Here is a 15,031-nt window from a genome sequence, read left to right on the forward strand (position 1 = left end):
TGAAGATATCGTCGCCCATCTCGCGGAGCAGCGAGGAGTCGCGTTGGTGGTGGTGGTGGTGGTGGTGGTGGTGGTGGTAGTGCCGCGGTGACGAGCGCGACGAGTAGTGTCTGTCGCGGCTGCGGTTCCGGGATCGATCGCGTGAGCGGTCCCGTCGCGGTCCGCCGCGGCTGTGCCTGCTGCTACGGCTGTCTCGGTGGCGGCGTCTGCTTCGCTCGCAGCTTCGGCGATGAACTCCATCGCGCACCAGTTCGGAGCGGCCACTGAGTCCAGATATGACACTCCCCATCTTTACCCTTGACTCCTCAGCGCAAGAGGCTGTGGAACGGACGCTGAGGCCGAGGCCGAGGCTGAGTCCTCTGCTTTTGGTGTATATATGTGTATATAGAGACAGAGGTTCGTACGTGGAAAAGCGCCTCGAAGAAACGGACCTTTCAGCCAGCTTCTAGACCCTGTATATGGGTATTTGATTCTGGCTTCGAATCGACCTGGGCGTGTTGGACTTGTGCACCGCCGATATATCTGATTCATCCAAATAGCTATTCTCTTTCCGTGTGTATATCGAGCGACAACAATATCAAAAGAGAACCATTCCCGAGACGTGCTGAATTATTTATATAGGGATCTCTTTCACCGGGTGGGCATCATCCCCTGGGCTGGTAGAACCAGAGCGAACAATTTGTTTTGCGTGTTTGGCTGCGCATTGTGATGGCTAGTGATAACCAGAAGTCCGGTTCTCCTCTGTTTGTCTGAGTGAGTCGCGGGCGGCTTCTGGGGGGGTTGTGTGCCTGTGGCCTCGAATCAAACATCGTGATCGAACCTGTATTGGTGATGCCGTCGCCAGCATCGTTTGCGACTTCAATGTTGATAACAGGGGTTCGGGAGCAGTAATCCTGACTAGAAACCCGAACCCCGAATCTCGGGCTAACGAGATCGGCTGGTGATTTCTCAGGTGGTCTTGTGATGAAATCGTCGTCCATCGACCAAACAGGGGCTTCCAGACGATTAAAAATTGCACTCTGCAGGGGGTTACTACAGGTTAGTAACAGTCGCTCGTTGTCTAAGTGCCATGAGCCATCTAACTTTCTGTTCATCTTACTGGGTGGAGGTGAGCATATCTTTTGTCGACAAAAGGGCCATCCATGAAGGGATGCGGACGCGGGCGCGGACGCCTGTTGTCCGTTTCGAACCTCGAGGTTTGGAACTCATGCATTCGTGGCGAGCGCGGACCCATGTCATATTCATATGGGTAAGCTTCGACGTCGACTTCGACTTCCACCAAGTCTGAATGGCGCGGATAAACAAAAGATGTCTTGTGAGGCGGAGGCCGATCGTCATTGGCGCGGCCGTCGTGAGGCCGAGGCTGATACCTTTCATGCCGTTGACTGTCCACTTTAGTCAAACGCGGGGCGGGGCTTCGGTGAGCCTCCTGCTTAGTAGCGCTGGCACGCGGGGAGTCAGGATTCCTTATGCCTTGCAAACGGCGTGGGCTGATTCCAGAATAAAAGTCTCGGTCCCAGTTGGGCGGTATCGGTGCAGTGGGCATTCGCCCAGACCAGCTTACATGGGAAGTATAACTCGAACTATCGCTCGTGCCTGCACCGGAAGAGGTGGAGGTTGACAGTTCATCTAAGGGCGTGGAATACTTTGGCGATGCTGCTGGGGACTGCCGCATCTTTGGCGGAGGCAGTGGAGTGAAGGGTTCTTGTTGGTTCATCTGTGTCTCGCGGTATGTTGCCTGATTTCCTGAGGAGCGCGCTGTGCCGCTGGTTGAAGGACGTTCATTAGGTGGCTGTTCTTGACGCTCTGGGAACGGAAACTCGCTTGATGGATGCCTCGAGTGAGGCTGGCGTTGCTGCTTTACGTGAATGGATGATGACGAGTTTCCTCTAGAATGTACCCGTCGGGTCGTCTGCGACTTTGTAGGCGATGGTGGGCCGCTACTTGATTTCCCTTCACGGGAAGACGACTGGCGAGATGTGTGACGAGGCCTCGTTGGGTTATGGGAGACATTTGGCCTTGAAAACAGTTGTCCCATACTCTCGTGTGACAGGGCGGAAGTGGTTTGTCGAAGTCTGCCTGAGTCGAACTTCGCAGCTATGATGAGCAGCACTCTTTTATTGACCTTGGTCTTCCCCGTCGAGCAGGCATTTCACCCTCCCACGAACGGCCTTACTCGCACAAACAGGCCGTTCGATCAAGTAACGGTGGTTCCCCAGCTGTCTGATGTCCCTGTCTGGTACAGGCTGTTGTCCGAGGACCATTTATCTTTTGCCACACCTAGCTTGGCCTGCGAGAGTCCTTGCGGTTAGAGCTGTATGGTCAACAAAGCTGTAGACAATCCGTTGACATTTTATGACCCCCGTCGTTGTCTTGAGCACACAGATTTCAAGGTTGCTCCAACGAATGGGTATCTTAGATGATTGGGTGTAGTTGTGCACGCATCTCTGGGACGAAATCGAAGGGCGGGCGAAGCAGAGCAAGCGGGGTACGTTGCACATGAAGCTGATAACCTGTTTGCTGACTTCCGAGTCCCGGTAGCCGAATCCAGCCAAGCCACCATCCATCCCACCAACAGTCGTAGCCCCATCCGAATGCAAATCTGGCTGTACGAGAACGAGACCGTGAACATGGTTTGGCAGCTACGGGGACACATTCAGGGCAAACGAATCATGCGCTGATATCAGGAGGAGCTAATGCTTGTACAGCATGGCAACTGTGACGCCTGGGTGCCGCTCTGAACAGCCTAAGTCCGTCTGGCCAGCCCGAGCACCCCAAGGCTGATAGAGTGGAGCCCTTAAAATGAGGTTGGGGCGCGAAGTGTAAGCGCGAAGTAGTCATGGTATGCACACATCAAGTTACTTATAGGCAGAAAATATCATTGCTCTTTCGGAGATCTTTTTTCAGGGCCTTCTCTTCAGCTTTACTGAAAAAGTCATATATCCCAGAGAATCCGACGCAAATGGTCGCGCGAGCCAGATATTTTCATCGGGCTACGTGTGTTTGGTGGTGTAAGATGAAGTGATATTTGCTAGTGCAGGTTTACGATGAATCAACAGGACGTTAATCTCGAAAACACAAAATGCGGTTCGATTGAGATTTTACGAGATGCAGATCGGCATGTGTATCATATTTAGACATGTATTGAGCGCACCTAGCTAGTTTGAAGTATCCTCATAACGTGGCGGTTCAGATATCATGTGTAGGCAAACCATCTGAGGACTTTAATCATTCGCTTATGCTTTGCATCCTTTTCAAGATCCTGGTCGCTCATGGCATACCCCTGGCTAGTGACCCAAGGCTGAGAGGAGCCTGCATGCCGCTGATAAGAAGTCGGAGTGCTGAAAAGAATCGAGCCTTCACCCATCTGTCTACCTTCAGATCTCTTAGCCTCGGTGAACAGGTGTTCAGAGGTGAATTGCTCATTTGCTTTCCCTTTATTGGAGGTCGATTTGGGCTTTCCAAGATATAAACTTTTCTCCATGTTCTGAGCCGGAGGATCGACACCAAGAATGTGGCACTTACTCGGTGTGGTATATGTTACAGTCGAATTTGGAACGCTGATCTTAGACTTTGACACCTTGGAGTTGCGCTCGCGTGGCCGATCTCCGTCTTTCGATGGCGATTTGTCAGTCTTGAGGGGCAGATTACCTACCGTTGCTTTTGTAGCGGTATCAATTCGGCTCCTAGACTTTGACCCAGCTTGATCGAAGGGCTGCTTCGAACCATCATGTAGGCCCTGAGAGCCCCGTTTTCCTTTGAAGTCCAAGTCTAGCTCCATGTCGCCCGTTGCGCTTACCTTTGATGAACCTGTAGTCGAAAATTTAATGCAGAGGAGGATGATTTCTTGTGCTTGAACAATTTGCGGGGGCGTCAGTAATGTATGAGTTTTAGGAATTTGAAGGCGTTGACCTGCATTGTAGTAGGAATTGGGCTAGATATGTGATATCAAGCCATTCGATGGTCTTTGTAGACTTTTTGCGAATGCAAGCCTTTCTCTCCTTTGTTTGATTTCAAATGCCAACAGCGACATGCTCTTTCTCTAGGGGCCACCCTTTGTGCACTGTATTCTGGACTGTGAAACACTCACCTTACCACTCGGCTGGGACACAGAGTCGGGAGTTTTGGCGACGCGTCCGTCACCGAGCAACGAAGACGAGGAGCTTGACCCACAAAGACCCAGAAAGACCCGACCATTAGGTTGGATTGGATTGGTAGCATGAGTTGTTGTGTGCAGCCGGCTGCCCGAGTTGCTTGCCAGATCGTCACTTGATGGTCCAAACCACTATAGGATGAAAAAATCCGCAAGAGATGTGAATTCCAATTTATTTTATCGTGCGCCTGTTTCTGTCGCTGCGGACTCACAGAACAGTATTCGTGTTTTCTGAAATTGCTGCTGATATATCGTCTGTTTGCGGGCTAAGGATGAACATCCATGCCTTAAAAGGAGATCATGGCTGTATGAGAGTCCATCTTGCAACAATCAAGTTTCTGTTGACCGTGAAAATGCCTTTAGAGCCCTATTTTTGGAAACAAGACTATGTCTGAACAAGATACCTGGGTAGGAACTACGTTTGTTGATAATAGCATCGTATGGGGTCATGTTGTAAATTTGGACGAAGGGGAGGTGGGGAACAAATATATAGCTATCAGGCACCAAAGGCCAAACCACGTTCGCCTCGTGATACCATATTTCCCTATGGTGCTTGCAGGAGGCTAAGTGCTTACCAAATAGTTCCAAACAATCGTGCTGCTGCGTATGGATAGATCGAGAGCCATGATTTCTCGACTTATTTCTTGGGAAGCAGTCTCTTGATAACCCTTTCTTTGATCATGAACATGACCATTGCATCAGAACATGGGGAGAGTACGATGCTACCTTTGGGCTTCAATCATTCCCCGGTCTCGATGAAGGACAGGACCGTTCTGTGATTTCCCCTCTTTGAACAGGAAGGCATTCGTTCCCCAATCACACCGAATGGAGAACCTGGGAGCACTTTTCCATAGAGCAGTGCTGTCATGTTGTGCACCATGGTTTCGAGACTCGACCACAGCTCTTGAAAGTCGGTCGTTTAAAGGTGCAAGCTCGTCACTCTACCCATCATTGACCTAGATCGTAAAGCTAGTATAAATTCAAGGTGATATTTGTACAGCACGCACGAGCAAATAAATGTGGCCAAGCACCAGCAAATCACGCCCAGCTGGTTGAGCACCAACGCAGTCACTGCCTGGATTCGTGGAAAGCACACAGTGAAAGCAAATTTGTTTAGGCTTGGATAAGCGAACCGCAACAACCGCGTTAGAAAGGCAGAAAGCACGGCAAACAATTGCTTGCAATGCCGTAGGAAGGCTGATGCAAGTACTGCGAAACAGTACGCCACAAGTGGTCTAAGAATCACTAAAACCCGGCTTGGAATTGGAGTTTCATCCAACAATGGTACAGCCTCATTTCGATGTGGTTCGTAGGTTTTGCTGTGGCTTGTCCATATCAAGGCAACAAACAACCGGGATGGAAAATACTTTGACCGAGGCAAGATCCTAATTCTCTTATCCACCAACCACGAGTAGACGACTCTACTTAGAGACATGTAGAAGGACACTACCTATGAGTGCTTCAGTGCGAGTCTAAAATTCATCTCATCCATGCAGATTCGACCGGCACAATTGAATCAATCGGCCTTTGGTCAAATGGTATCTTCCGAACTTGAATTCGCTCAGCATTGATGCCTAACGGCGATCGAGGGAGGCGCTCATGCACTTCGCTTATTTAGTGCAGGCAGATTGAACTCAAGTTCGCATGAGCTCACCCAATTGCCGTTGGACACGGGTCGAGCTCACCCCGGAAGGACGAAGAAGCAATAATAAAACAGATTTTGAAGGAGTGTTCATCCCTTTGGTTGCCCCTATATCAATGTCTGATTGCTTTCAAAAAGATTTGAATTATTGAAAGTAGTGCATCAAATGATGCTGAGTCGATCGATGTCAATCCAAGTAGAACGTCCTTTAGTTTCATCTAGTAGCAGTTAGAATCCTTGGTAGCGATCTATTCGCAAATCAACTTTCGTAGCATGTTTGAAGGTCATGCCACGGATAGGTGCATATCACATCATAAATAATCGATCATAGTGGCGATTCGGCACAAATAGGATCCAAGCGGGTAGTTCTAATCGCGTTGTTAAAGATGTCTATCATTGGTAGCTTTGTTTTCCAGACGGAACCGCTGGCGCTCATGTTCATCAACGATTTTCTGCGGGATATGCGAGCTATAAACGTTGACATCCAGATCAATCTCTTCAGCGGCCAGCATACGACAGAGATCCATTTGTTGAGGGGTTATGTCAATGGCCCTTGGGCAGGCAAAGCTAGTCTAGCTTATCTTTAAGGCTCTCAGCCCCGGAACTCACAATCTTAGATCTGTTAACCCGCTCCGCTTGAACGCCTGGTGAACGCCAGAGTTGCGAGAGCTGGCTTTTGGAGATCTATGGCTGTCGTGAACGAGGTATGTGAGTTGCTACTCGAGTTCTGCAAACGATCGAACTTACCATGGAAACCAGCCCAACAATGACCAAAATGGAAAGGTCGATGTTCTGACCATAGAGGTGGCAGACGATGGTTTGCTCAACGGGCATGGTGGCGATCATGGTCACATAGCAGCAAATGGGATAGTCAGTGACGACAACATTGCTGACAAAATCGTGCTGAACGGCGATGTCGCATTCCAAAATTTGGGAGACGATGCAAAACTCTTTCGACAGGCAGCCAAATCGTTCTTGACAGTTCATCGGGAAGAAATTGCACATCGAGATACCCAGATACAGGAGCTTCGTGCTGAGTTGCTTCGTATCCAGAAGACATGTGTCCTGCAAGAAAACAGCGGCGAACGTGCAGATGTCCAAGACATTGACATCGAGGATGCTGTCAAAGAACCACCAGGATCAAATGTCGCGGAGAGTAAAATCCTACCTGAGATTGCTATGAATGGTGAAGATGCATCTCTGAAAAGTGTTAAAAGATCCCCTGAGAGTGTCTTTGGGTTGAATGATCTCATTCAGGACGATACTGACAAAGTGTAAGTCGAGGTTTCCGAGCCAACGGATGTGTATGATGATATTGAACGCATGTCTAGAGTCCATGAAATTGAGGGCATCTGGGATAGATGCATCACGGCGGTGCAACGTGTTTTGAACGACGATCTCCCCGAAGACGTGAGTGTTTAACCGAGCATTGGACAGTTTTGACGAACGCAGTACCTTTCGAAATGGAATTCGACACACTGGACAATTCTGAAGGAGAAACTGCCGAGAATAGGTGCAATCTCTCAGATAAGTTCAAATACTGGACCGGCAAAAAGGATGCGGGCAATGGTTGCCATGGCTGTAGTAGCACAATCACTGGAAGAGTACATACTCACCCCAAATTACCTTCTTGAGGAAGATGATGAACTGAGGTACATCCTGCGGTCCCTTGTGGACATTCCAAGAAAGAATACTCTCCGAAGTCTCCTTCTGTCGGTTTCTGAAGAAGCGAACAGAAAAGAAGAAGTTAAGAGAAGTCGAGTGTCTGCTTCGCTCGAGGATATCACACAAACCCTTGAGTTGCTACTTCCTGGAGAAGTTTTGGCAAAGCTCACCTCTGACCTGGACCAGGAATTGACAAACGTGATATCGCAATGGGAGCCGGTGCAGCGGTATCAGAGCCATTACGAAGTGAATGCTGCTGTAAGCCACACTCCTTGGGACTGGAAATCTGTCTCATTCACGGATGATGGCTTCTCCTTGCTTGACGTCAATTCAGCAGAATTTGCCGAAGACGAGGCAGTCCTGGTCGTGTTTCCCCGAGTTTGCACTCTTGATCGCTCGAGGAAACCGTCATATACAGCAGTGTTTCCTGGCATTGTGCTTCAGAAATCTCAAACTGCGTTGAAAGATTGTGATTTGCAACAAGCACCAGCCGATGTCACTACTGAAGCAATCGTGGAGGCAGATGCCACGGAGGCTGGAGATTCTACAATAGCAGCGGAGAATAATTCAACTGAACAAGGCGAGACAAGTCAGGTGACTGTGACTCAAGAGGGTGAACCAGAAGGAAATAAGTCTGAGTTAGCGATGGTTGAACAAAACGTGTCAGAAAGTTAAGCGAGGGAAGGAGGACTGAATTGACTTTGAAATTTGATACCTGCTGTCTTTTGAAATATTTCATCCTTCACCCGCGGATGGCTGTGTCATTTCAGATCAATTCGCGTATATCTCAAACTATCAGTATTGTTCCCGGAGATAATGGTTTATTACTGTACCAGTCAGACTTGGCGATGATTTCTTTGCAGCCAGGCTTAAGCACAAGGCTCTCGTTCGATGACATATCTGCCAGTACCAATACATAGGTGTGGTTGAAGATATAGCATACCGCAAATCAACCACGATCTTGTTAGTAAGACTTGGAAAAACATGTCTCCAAGCTCTGTCTTAAAGATCTTGCAGATACAACTTCCACTGTCCTGGAATGGCTGACCCTGAGCACAACCGGCAAAATTGCCAGACACGCGACACGAAAAATTTGAACTACGGCCATTTTGGGACCGCAACATACGAGGAATCGACTCACAAATGGCACTTCTTACGTCAACCTCAAGATTACCACCAAGACGATTATAGGAGACCAGGTTTACATTCCCTCCAACTAATTCATGAACCAATTCGACATCATGGCGTGCATAATCCAGAAGTCAACACTTCGAGTCACAATGCGCCAGCATGGTTCGCTGCAAGGAGAACCTTGCTGAAGCACACACCAGAACTATTTGGTGCTGCTCCACTTCTGCTAACTTCATCCGAAAATGACGTTCTGGGAACGCATTACCTGCAACAAACACCTAGAGAAGTTCTTGCATTTGGCCACGCTCGGGCTATTGGGGATCGTGGATCACATTCGCGTTTGGTGCCCATCGTCGCAGTTCCTGTGGGGGCGGGAGGAGAGACTGTTCGATTCCTTGGGACCGATACTGGCGCCTTTGTGCCACAGGACGAGTCTGCTCCACCATCTGATTTGCGAGTCCCACGCATTTCAGGTTCAAGAACTGGATACTGGTGGCAGTCAGCTGATCGTATTCTGCAAATCTCGTTCTGCGCCTCTCATAACCGAACCCAGCTGCTAGTTCAGAAGGCGGGAGGGACAAGTATTCTTCGACCGATAATCAGACCGCGTATGGCGAGTGTCACCGCCTTTCCAAAAGCAGGCCGTACAAACTCTGAGCGTACTGCCTCGACCATTGAGCCAAACCACATCTTGACCATTACATGCTCTCGAACAGGGGGTCACCATCATACGGATGCAATGTTCAACCCCCTTGATCCGAGTGTGCTGGCGATAGCTGACACCAGTGGGCAATGGAGTTTGTGGAAAATAAAAGGGAAGCAGAGTCAATCTACCCGCGTCACCTGGCGGGCGAAGCTTCTGCAGCAAGGTAACCTTTTCGACACCGATCCTCAACCCTTGAATCTCAATCGGAGCATTGATTTAGCTGGATGGTATCGGGTGTGCTGGTTAAGCAATTCCTCGGAGATTACTGAGAGGATTCTTGTCTGCAGTCGTTTTTCAGCTACTATCTTCACTACAGAAGGAGCTTTTGTGAACCATGTCGATATGCGACTGGGTCCCTCTTCCGATGGTGTCTGCATTCTCGACGTAAAGCAAAGCCAACGGAGCAGGCAATTGATATATGTGCTCTCAACTGCTCACTTGCAGATTTTCACCACTTCCCAACTTGATTTGGATTTAGGATCTCGAACGGAGCCTCTCAACCTATTGTGTGCCTGGAAGCACTTTCGGGATGAAGGCGATCTCGATTTGAGGATGACAATTCAGGAATTTTCACGCAGTAAGAGGACTGTAGTATTTTGTGGTGTAGTACGCTAATGGAAGCAGGTTCCTGGGTCTTTCTATATTCGCCTTCAAGTAATATCGCTACCGTGTATCAATTCTGTCTCAATCAGTCAGGCTCTCAAGTTGAATCCTCAGGGGAGCCTACCAGCCTTCAATGGCCGAAGAGGCTTTGTGGACGGGTGAAAACCATCACTAATCTGGTGACGGTCCCACTTACTTCTCGAGTCAATAATCATGAACCCGATGAGCTTAACCTGGGTGTCATTAACTTGGTGGCCTGGACTTCTCAGGGGACCATGGTTGAAGCCTTCTATCGACATGGACTTGAAGATATCTCTGGGAAAAAGAAAGAGGTCAAAGGAGAATTTCACTTTCCCCTCCTTGAACCCACCAGTCAGCCATACTTGAGCAGCAGATTTGTCGATGAAGACGATCTGGATAACTTTGTGGTCTCAGATGAGACTGAGACTGAGAATGAGTGGACGACATTTAAACCTCCAGAACCAGCCCTTCATAAAGACACCCGAGCTCTGTCTTATCGTGCAGAAATTCTTCAGTGGGACGACGTACTGGACGACATAGCTCTCCAGAGCGATGAAAGAAATCGGCCTACTGTCACTGAGTCTTTCGAGCGCCTCTACCAGCGTGGTACTCGCCTGTGTGATGGTTTGGGTCCGATTTCAACATTGTCATATCAACTCAGAGTTCCACGTATATTGGATCTCGAGGCTGCCTCTCAGAGGGTGGATGAATGGATAAATACTGTCCAAGCCACCAGCCATGTCTTCGTCCAACCGACCAACTCATATTCGAAATCGCTCCTCTACGCAATAGGCGAGACTAGCTTGCTTACGGTCTACAATGCTTATCTTTCCGCCTACATCACTCCACTCTCGTCACACGTAAGTGATCGAAATCGAGTCAATCGAGAAAAAATCGTTCGCCAGGCGACTGCCGATGCGTTCTTTAGCAGTATAATCTTGCGAACAGACATTCAAATCTCCGAAGCTGAAGACACCGCCGAAGCAGCGCCTGGGCAAGTAGATTCGTCTGATCTACCCCAGCATTCTTCTCAACCACTGGTGTCTACAACTCCATCCCTGTGCCCGGAATCAATCGTGAGTCGCCTCTGCAGCTATACGACCTTCAAGCGAGAAAGTTCTCAACTGCTATCCACGAGTGGCGTTGCAATATCAAAGCTCCTTGAACATTTGCCAACTACTATTGACAGTGATCCCACGTCCTACTCGTATGAGGCTACGAACAAGAAAATTCAAGACGCGCAAGACGAGGAGGCAGAGTTATCACTGGATGCACGTGAAAGACGTAAAATCAGGAGACAGTCCACGAAACGGCTCAAAGCTCTCGAAAAACAGACAAAGTACAGTCAGGAGGTACAGGCAGGGCGCGCAATGATCCCCAGTGTGACGAATCGACGTTTGGCACCCATATTGCCAGGAAGGGAAGTCCGGAGCAGCCAACCAGGTATTTTGGATTCAAGCCCGGGCCAGAGCCAAGCGGCTCCAGTGCTCAACATGTCGCAACCCGAGAGAGGCGCGTATGAAACAAGACCTTCGTTGAAGAAAAGGGCAAAAGAGAAGGTTGTGGTAAAGCGAAAGGCAGGGTTCTGAAGATTGATAAGATAAGATACCCCGGGTTTTGGATTCTCCATGGTCCGAAAGCGCTAAGGCGACAGGAGTGGATAAGTGCGGGGGAGAAACAGGTGATTGGAGCTGGGTTGTCGCGTGAGGCTCCAGTGGGTGCCTGGCACGGTGGGCTAAGCCTAACATAACGTGATAGATTGCGTGAACTGGGAATTGACGCATGCCGGCGAGGAAGGTCATTTGACTTGCACCGAGTAAGGAACAGGGTGCCTGCCTTGCTGCTCTGCCTACTCCGTACATACCTCATCGTACCTGCCTCCTGACAGACCTGTTGAGTTCTGAGTCCGTGACTCCTCACCCTTGCACCTTCCCTTCCCTCACCTTCCACGCACCTGCACCTGCTTTCCTGCTCGTTTACCCCTCAATCCCAATCTGTCAGCTTCCTCCCACTCATCTCTCAGCTTGTCCATCTCTCCTCTTCCTCTCTACCAGCCCACCACTTCCATCAGCATTCATCCCATTCCCGCTTCAATCGCCAACGCCATCCGCACAACAGCCATTGGTCCATAGTAAGTTTCAATCTACCACTCCAAAACACATATGCACCGTGCGGCGAGCACACACATACAAACCTGTCCCACATTCTACTTTGAACTCGCACACCCCTCTGCTCTCTATCCTCGTACTGATTCTGACTCACTTGCCAGTCCATCCACAACCTCCATCACTCAGTCCTCATGTCTGCAGACACATCAGACCTGACCAAGGTCGACTCGGCCATTGGTGGTGTTTCTGGTTCTCCTCCCAAAGAAGGCGCCAAAGAGACGAAACGAAGAACAACGTCTAGCGCTCCAGGTGTTTTCAACATCCTCGACCTCGGTATGGTGCCCTATCACAAGAGAGTACCTACATTCCGCTGATAATGACCTAGAGAAGGAAGGTACCAAGGTCTCCGTCGCTGCTGAAACACAGAAAACCGGCTGGTAAGGCCTATCCTCAAGCCCAGCCTGGCTTAGTGACTGAATCCGACCAGGAAGCTCAACACCTCAACAAGCACCGTAGAGGACCCTGCCATCTTGAAGAAGTTCCTGACCACCCCCCCTGTCAAGAAGATTGACCTCCATTTCCCACTTGGCCTCGAGGTCACCGCAAGAAACTTGAAGGGCGTTACAATCAAAGATGCACTAGATGCCATCCACAAGCAGTTCAAGAAGAAGGTTAGATTTGAACGGTTCATGAGCATGTACTGTTTTGCTGACAATATCTCCTAGGCTGACGACGAGATGGAAGAGCCCTACCTAAAGGGATTCGAATGGGACCCTGAAGAGTCATGGACGAGACTGAAGGTACATACCCAGAAAGTAGGCTTACCATCTGGAAAGAAGTCCAAGAAGAAGGGAGGTGACGAATAAACATCCATGGATGTCATTATTAAAGTCAACCCAAACATCACTCCTTGTTGAGTGTCAGACCAACTCAATACTGTTACACAATCCGATCCGAAAGAGATCCTAAATGCTACCCAAAATCAGCTTGGTATGCATGGAATGGTGCTTGTGGGCTTTCTTTCTCACTCGAGCGACCTTGAGCTCAAATCGTGCTGGTGGAGAAGCCAGGTGGCTTTGAACTTGTTAGCTTAGACCATTAAATGTCATAACCTCAACCTGATTCCGAGTGTCCCGGTTAACGGCATCTGACCTGTATGAGGCCAAGACCAATGATAAGGCTTGGTTGATTTGGGGGAAGGCCTTATATGACCCAAGACTTCGTACTCTAGAACCTGACCGGCGATGTTACAACACCCACCTAGGGACATGCCAAATTCGTAGGGCGATGGTATGTAACGGTACGGCTCCCAGGGTCACTGATTGGCGCGACAGATATCGAAGATCATCCATGCTTACATTTCTACTCTATCTTCTCTATGATTGCCTACCAAGTTTCAGATGCCCTTGCGTGAGCGCAATATTGCCATGATATGGTGTCTTGCTGACTCGATACTCCAAGGACGATGCTGCGACTTCTAGATTGAAGACAGAATTATTTACATTCATGATGGGTTCAATATCAGACTCAACAACTGAGCCTAACATTCCCATCATTGACCTAGCTGCTTTCCTAAATCCAGAAAGTACGGTCGAAGAGCGTCTCACAGTCGCGCAGGACCTGGTCTCTGCCTGTCGACATGTCGGCTTCGTATACATCAAAAACCACGGCGTGCCCCAGGAGCAACTCGAGCAAGTATTTTCAATCTCCAAGGAATTCTATGATCTTCCAACCGAACAGAAAAGGAAAGCCCCCCATCCTCCAGGCTGGAGCGTACATCGTGGCTATTCATGGCCTGGACTGGAGAAAGTTTCCAGTGCAATCAGTGCGACCGATGATGAGGAGGCTATCAAGGAGCTACGAGAAGTTCAGGACTACAAGGTTGGTGCCAACGCCTCGTTGAAGGCGACTGGATCCTTTGATGTTTACTGTAAGGTTAGGAAAGCTACGAAATTGGCTCTGAGGAAAACCCAAGTCAGCCAAACGTCTGGCCTCCAGATGATATACTGCCTGAGTGGCGACCATTTATGACCTCATTTTATTGGACTTGCTTTGAAGCAGGCAAGCGAATTCTGCGAGCTCTTGCACTGGGCATCGGACTGGACGAGCACCATCTCCTCAAGTATCATAATGGACATTACAATCAGCTACGGTTGCTGCACTATCCCCCCATTCCAGAGGCTGCAGTTAGAAGTGGGAAATTCGCGAGAATGCCTGCACATACAGACTGGAGTACCATGACATTCTTGTTTCAAGATGATTGTGGTGGACTGCAGGTTGAACATCCCAACAACGCGGGACAATTCATCGACGTTGCTCCTATCCCAAGCACGGCGGTGATGAATGTCGGCGACTTGTTGATGCGTTGGAGCAATGGTGAGTGATCTGTCGGAACCAATCTCAGGCCTAGCAGCTACATTCGCGAGTGCTCAGCTGTTTACCTCTTATCGCAGATTATCTCAAATCGACCATGCATCGCGTCCAATTGCCTCCGCTGCAAGATCGATTCTCAGGCGACAACAGGATGACCAGAGCACGTTACTCGATACCTTACTTTGTGACGACCGACCCGGATCTTCTGATCGAGTGCCTACGATTTGACGAAGAACATCCACCAAAATATGGGCCGATTACGCAAAGAGATTACGCGGCGATGCGAGCAAGAATGCAGTATTGATCTATGTCTTTGTACTTGTCTTTGCGATCTCCTTTTACATAGCGGGTTTGGGTTCCTTGTTCTAGGTTCTTAGTAATTGGTCAATAGGTCTGAGAAGATCTGAGAAGATCTAGGCCAGACGTAGGAGAATATGATCTTGTATACACGGCGAAACCTTCGGCACATTGACTGGGAGAGTGGCCATATTGTACGTACTCTCTACGCAATCGCAATTTAGCAAATAACTAGCCAACTCATATTCGATGATGTTAGGTCAAGCTCATCGTATCGGCTAGGTGCCCCTCTCCCGGCTGAAGATGGAGTGCCCGTAAGCCTCTCTGCCGCC

At 49.2% G+C, this 15,031-nt stretch overlaps 4 protein-coding genes across 4 annotated transcripts; all 4 read left to right on the top strand.

Annotated features, from left to right (window-relative positions):
• Nucleotides 1–6,481: 6,481 nt before the first annotated feature.
• A1O9_11205 (uncharacterized protein) lies at nucleotides 6,482–8,135 on the top strand (the record flags this gene model as incomplete). The annotated part of the gene is made up of 4 exons (XM_013399924.1): nucleotides 6,482–6,499; nucleotides 6,555–7,069; nucleotides 7,127–7,205; nucleotides 7,248–8,135. 4 exons carry the CDS (start codon nucleotides 6,482–6,484, stop codon nucleotides 8,133–8,135), a joined length of 1,500 nt encoding a protein of 499 aa, XP_013255378.1.
• Nucleotides 8,136–8,499: 364 nt separating this feature from the next.
• A1O9_11206 (uncharacterized protein) lies at nucleotides 8,500–11,510 on the top strand (the record flags this gene model as incomplete). Its single annotated transcript, XM_013399925.1, has 2 exons — nucleotides 8,500–9,874; nucleotides 9,922–11,510. 2 exons carry the CDS (start codon nucleotides 8,500–8,502, stop codon nucleotides 11,508–11,510), a joined length of 2,964 nt encoding a protein of 987 aa, XP_013255379.1.
• A 710-nt stretch (nucleotides 11,511–12,220) lies between these two features.
• Nucleotides 12,221–12,895, top strand: A1O9_11207 (uncharacterized protein; the record flags this gene model as incomplete). The annotated part of the gene is made up of 4 exons (XM_013399926.1): nucleotides 12,221–12,362; nucleotides 12,415–12,466; nucleotides 12,517–12,700; nucleotides 12,755–12,895. 4 exons carry the CDS (start codon nucleotides 12,221–12,223, stop codon nucleotides 12,893–12,895), a joined length of 519 nt encoding a protein of 172 aa, XP_013255380.1.
• A 643-nt stretch (nucleotides 12,896–13,538) lies between these two features.
• A1O9_11208 (uncharacterized protein) lies at nucleotides 13,539–14,706 on the top strand (the record flags this gene model as incomplete). The annotated part of the gene is made up of 3 exons (XM_013399927.1): nucleotides 13,539–13,910; nucleotides 13,970–14,405; nucleotides 14,483–14,706. The coding sequence occupies 3 exons, from the start codon at nucleotides 13,539–13,541 to the stop codon at nucleotides 14,704–14,706; spliced, it is 1,032 nt and encodes a 343-aa protein (XP_013255381.1).
• Between the last annotated feature and the right edge of the window lie 325 nt (nucleotides 14,707–15,031).

This window comes from Exophiala aquamarina (assembly GCF_000709125.1).
Source record: "Exophiala aquamarina CBS 119918 chromosome Unknown aczIA-supercont1.16, whole genome shotgun sequence".
Lineage (NCBI taxonomy): Eukaryota > Fungi > Ascomycota > Eurotiomycetes > Chaetothyriales > Herpotrichiellaceae > Exophiala > Exophiala aquamarina.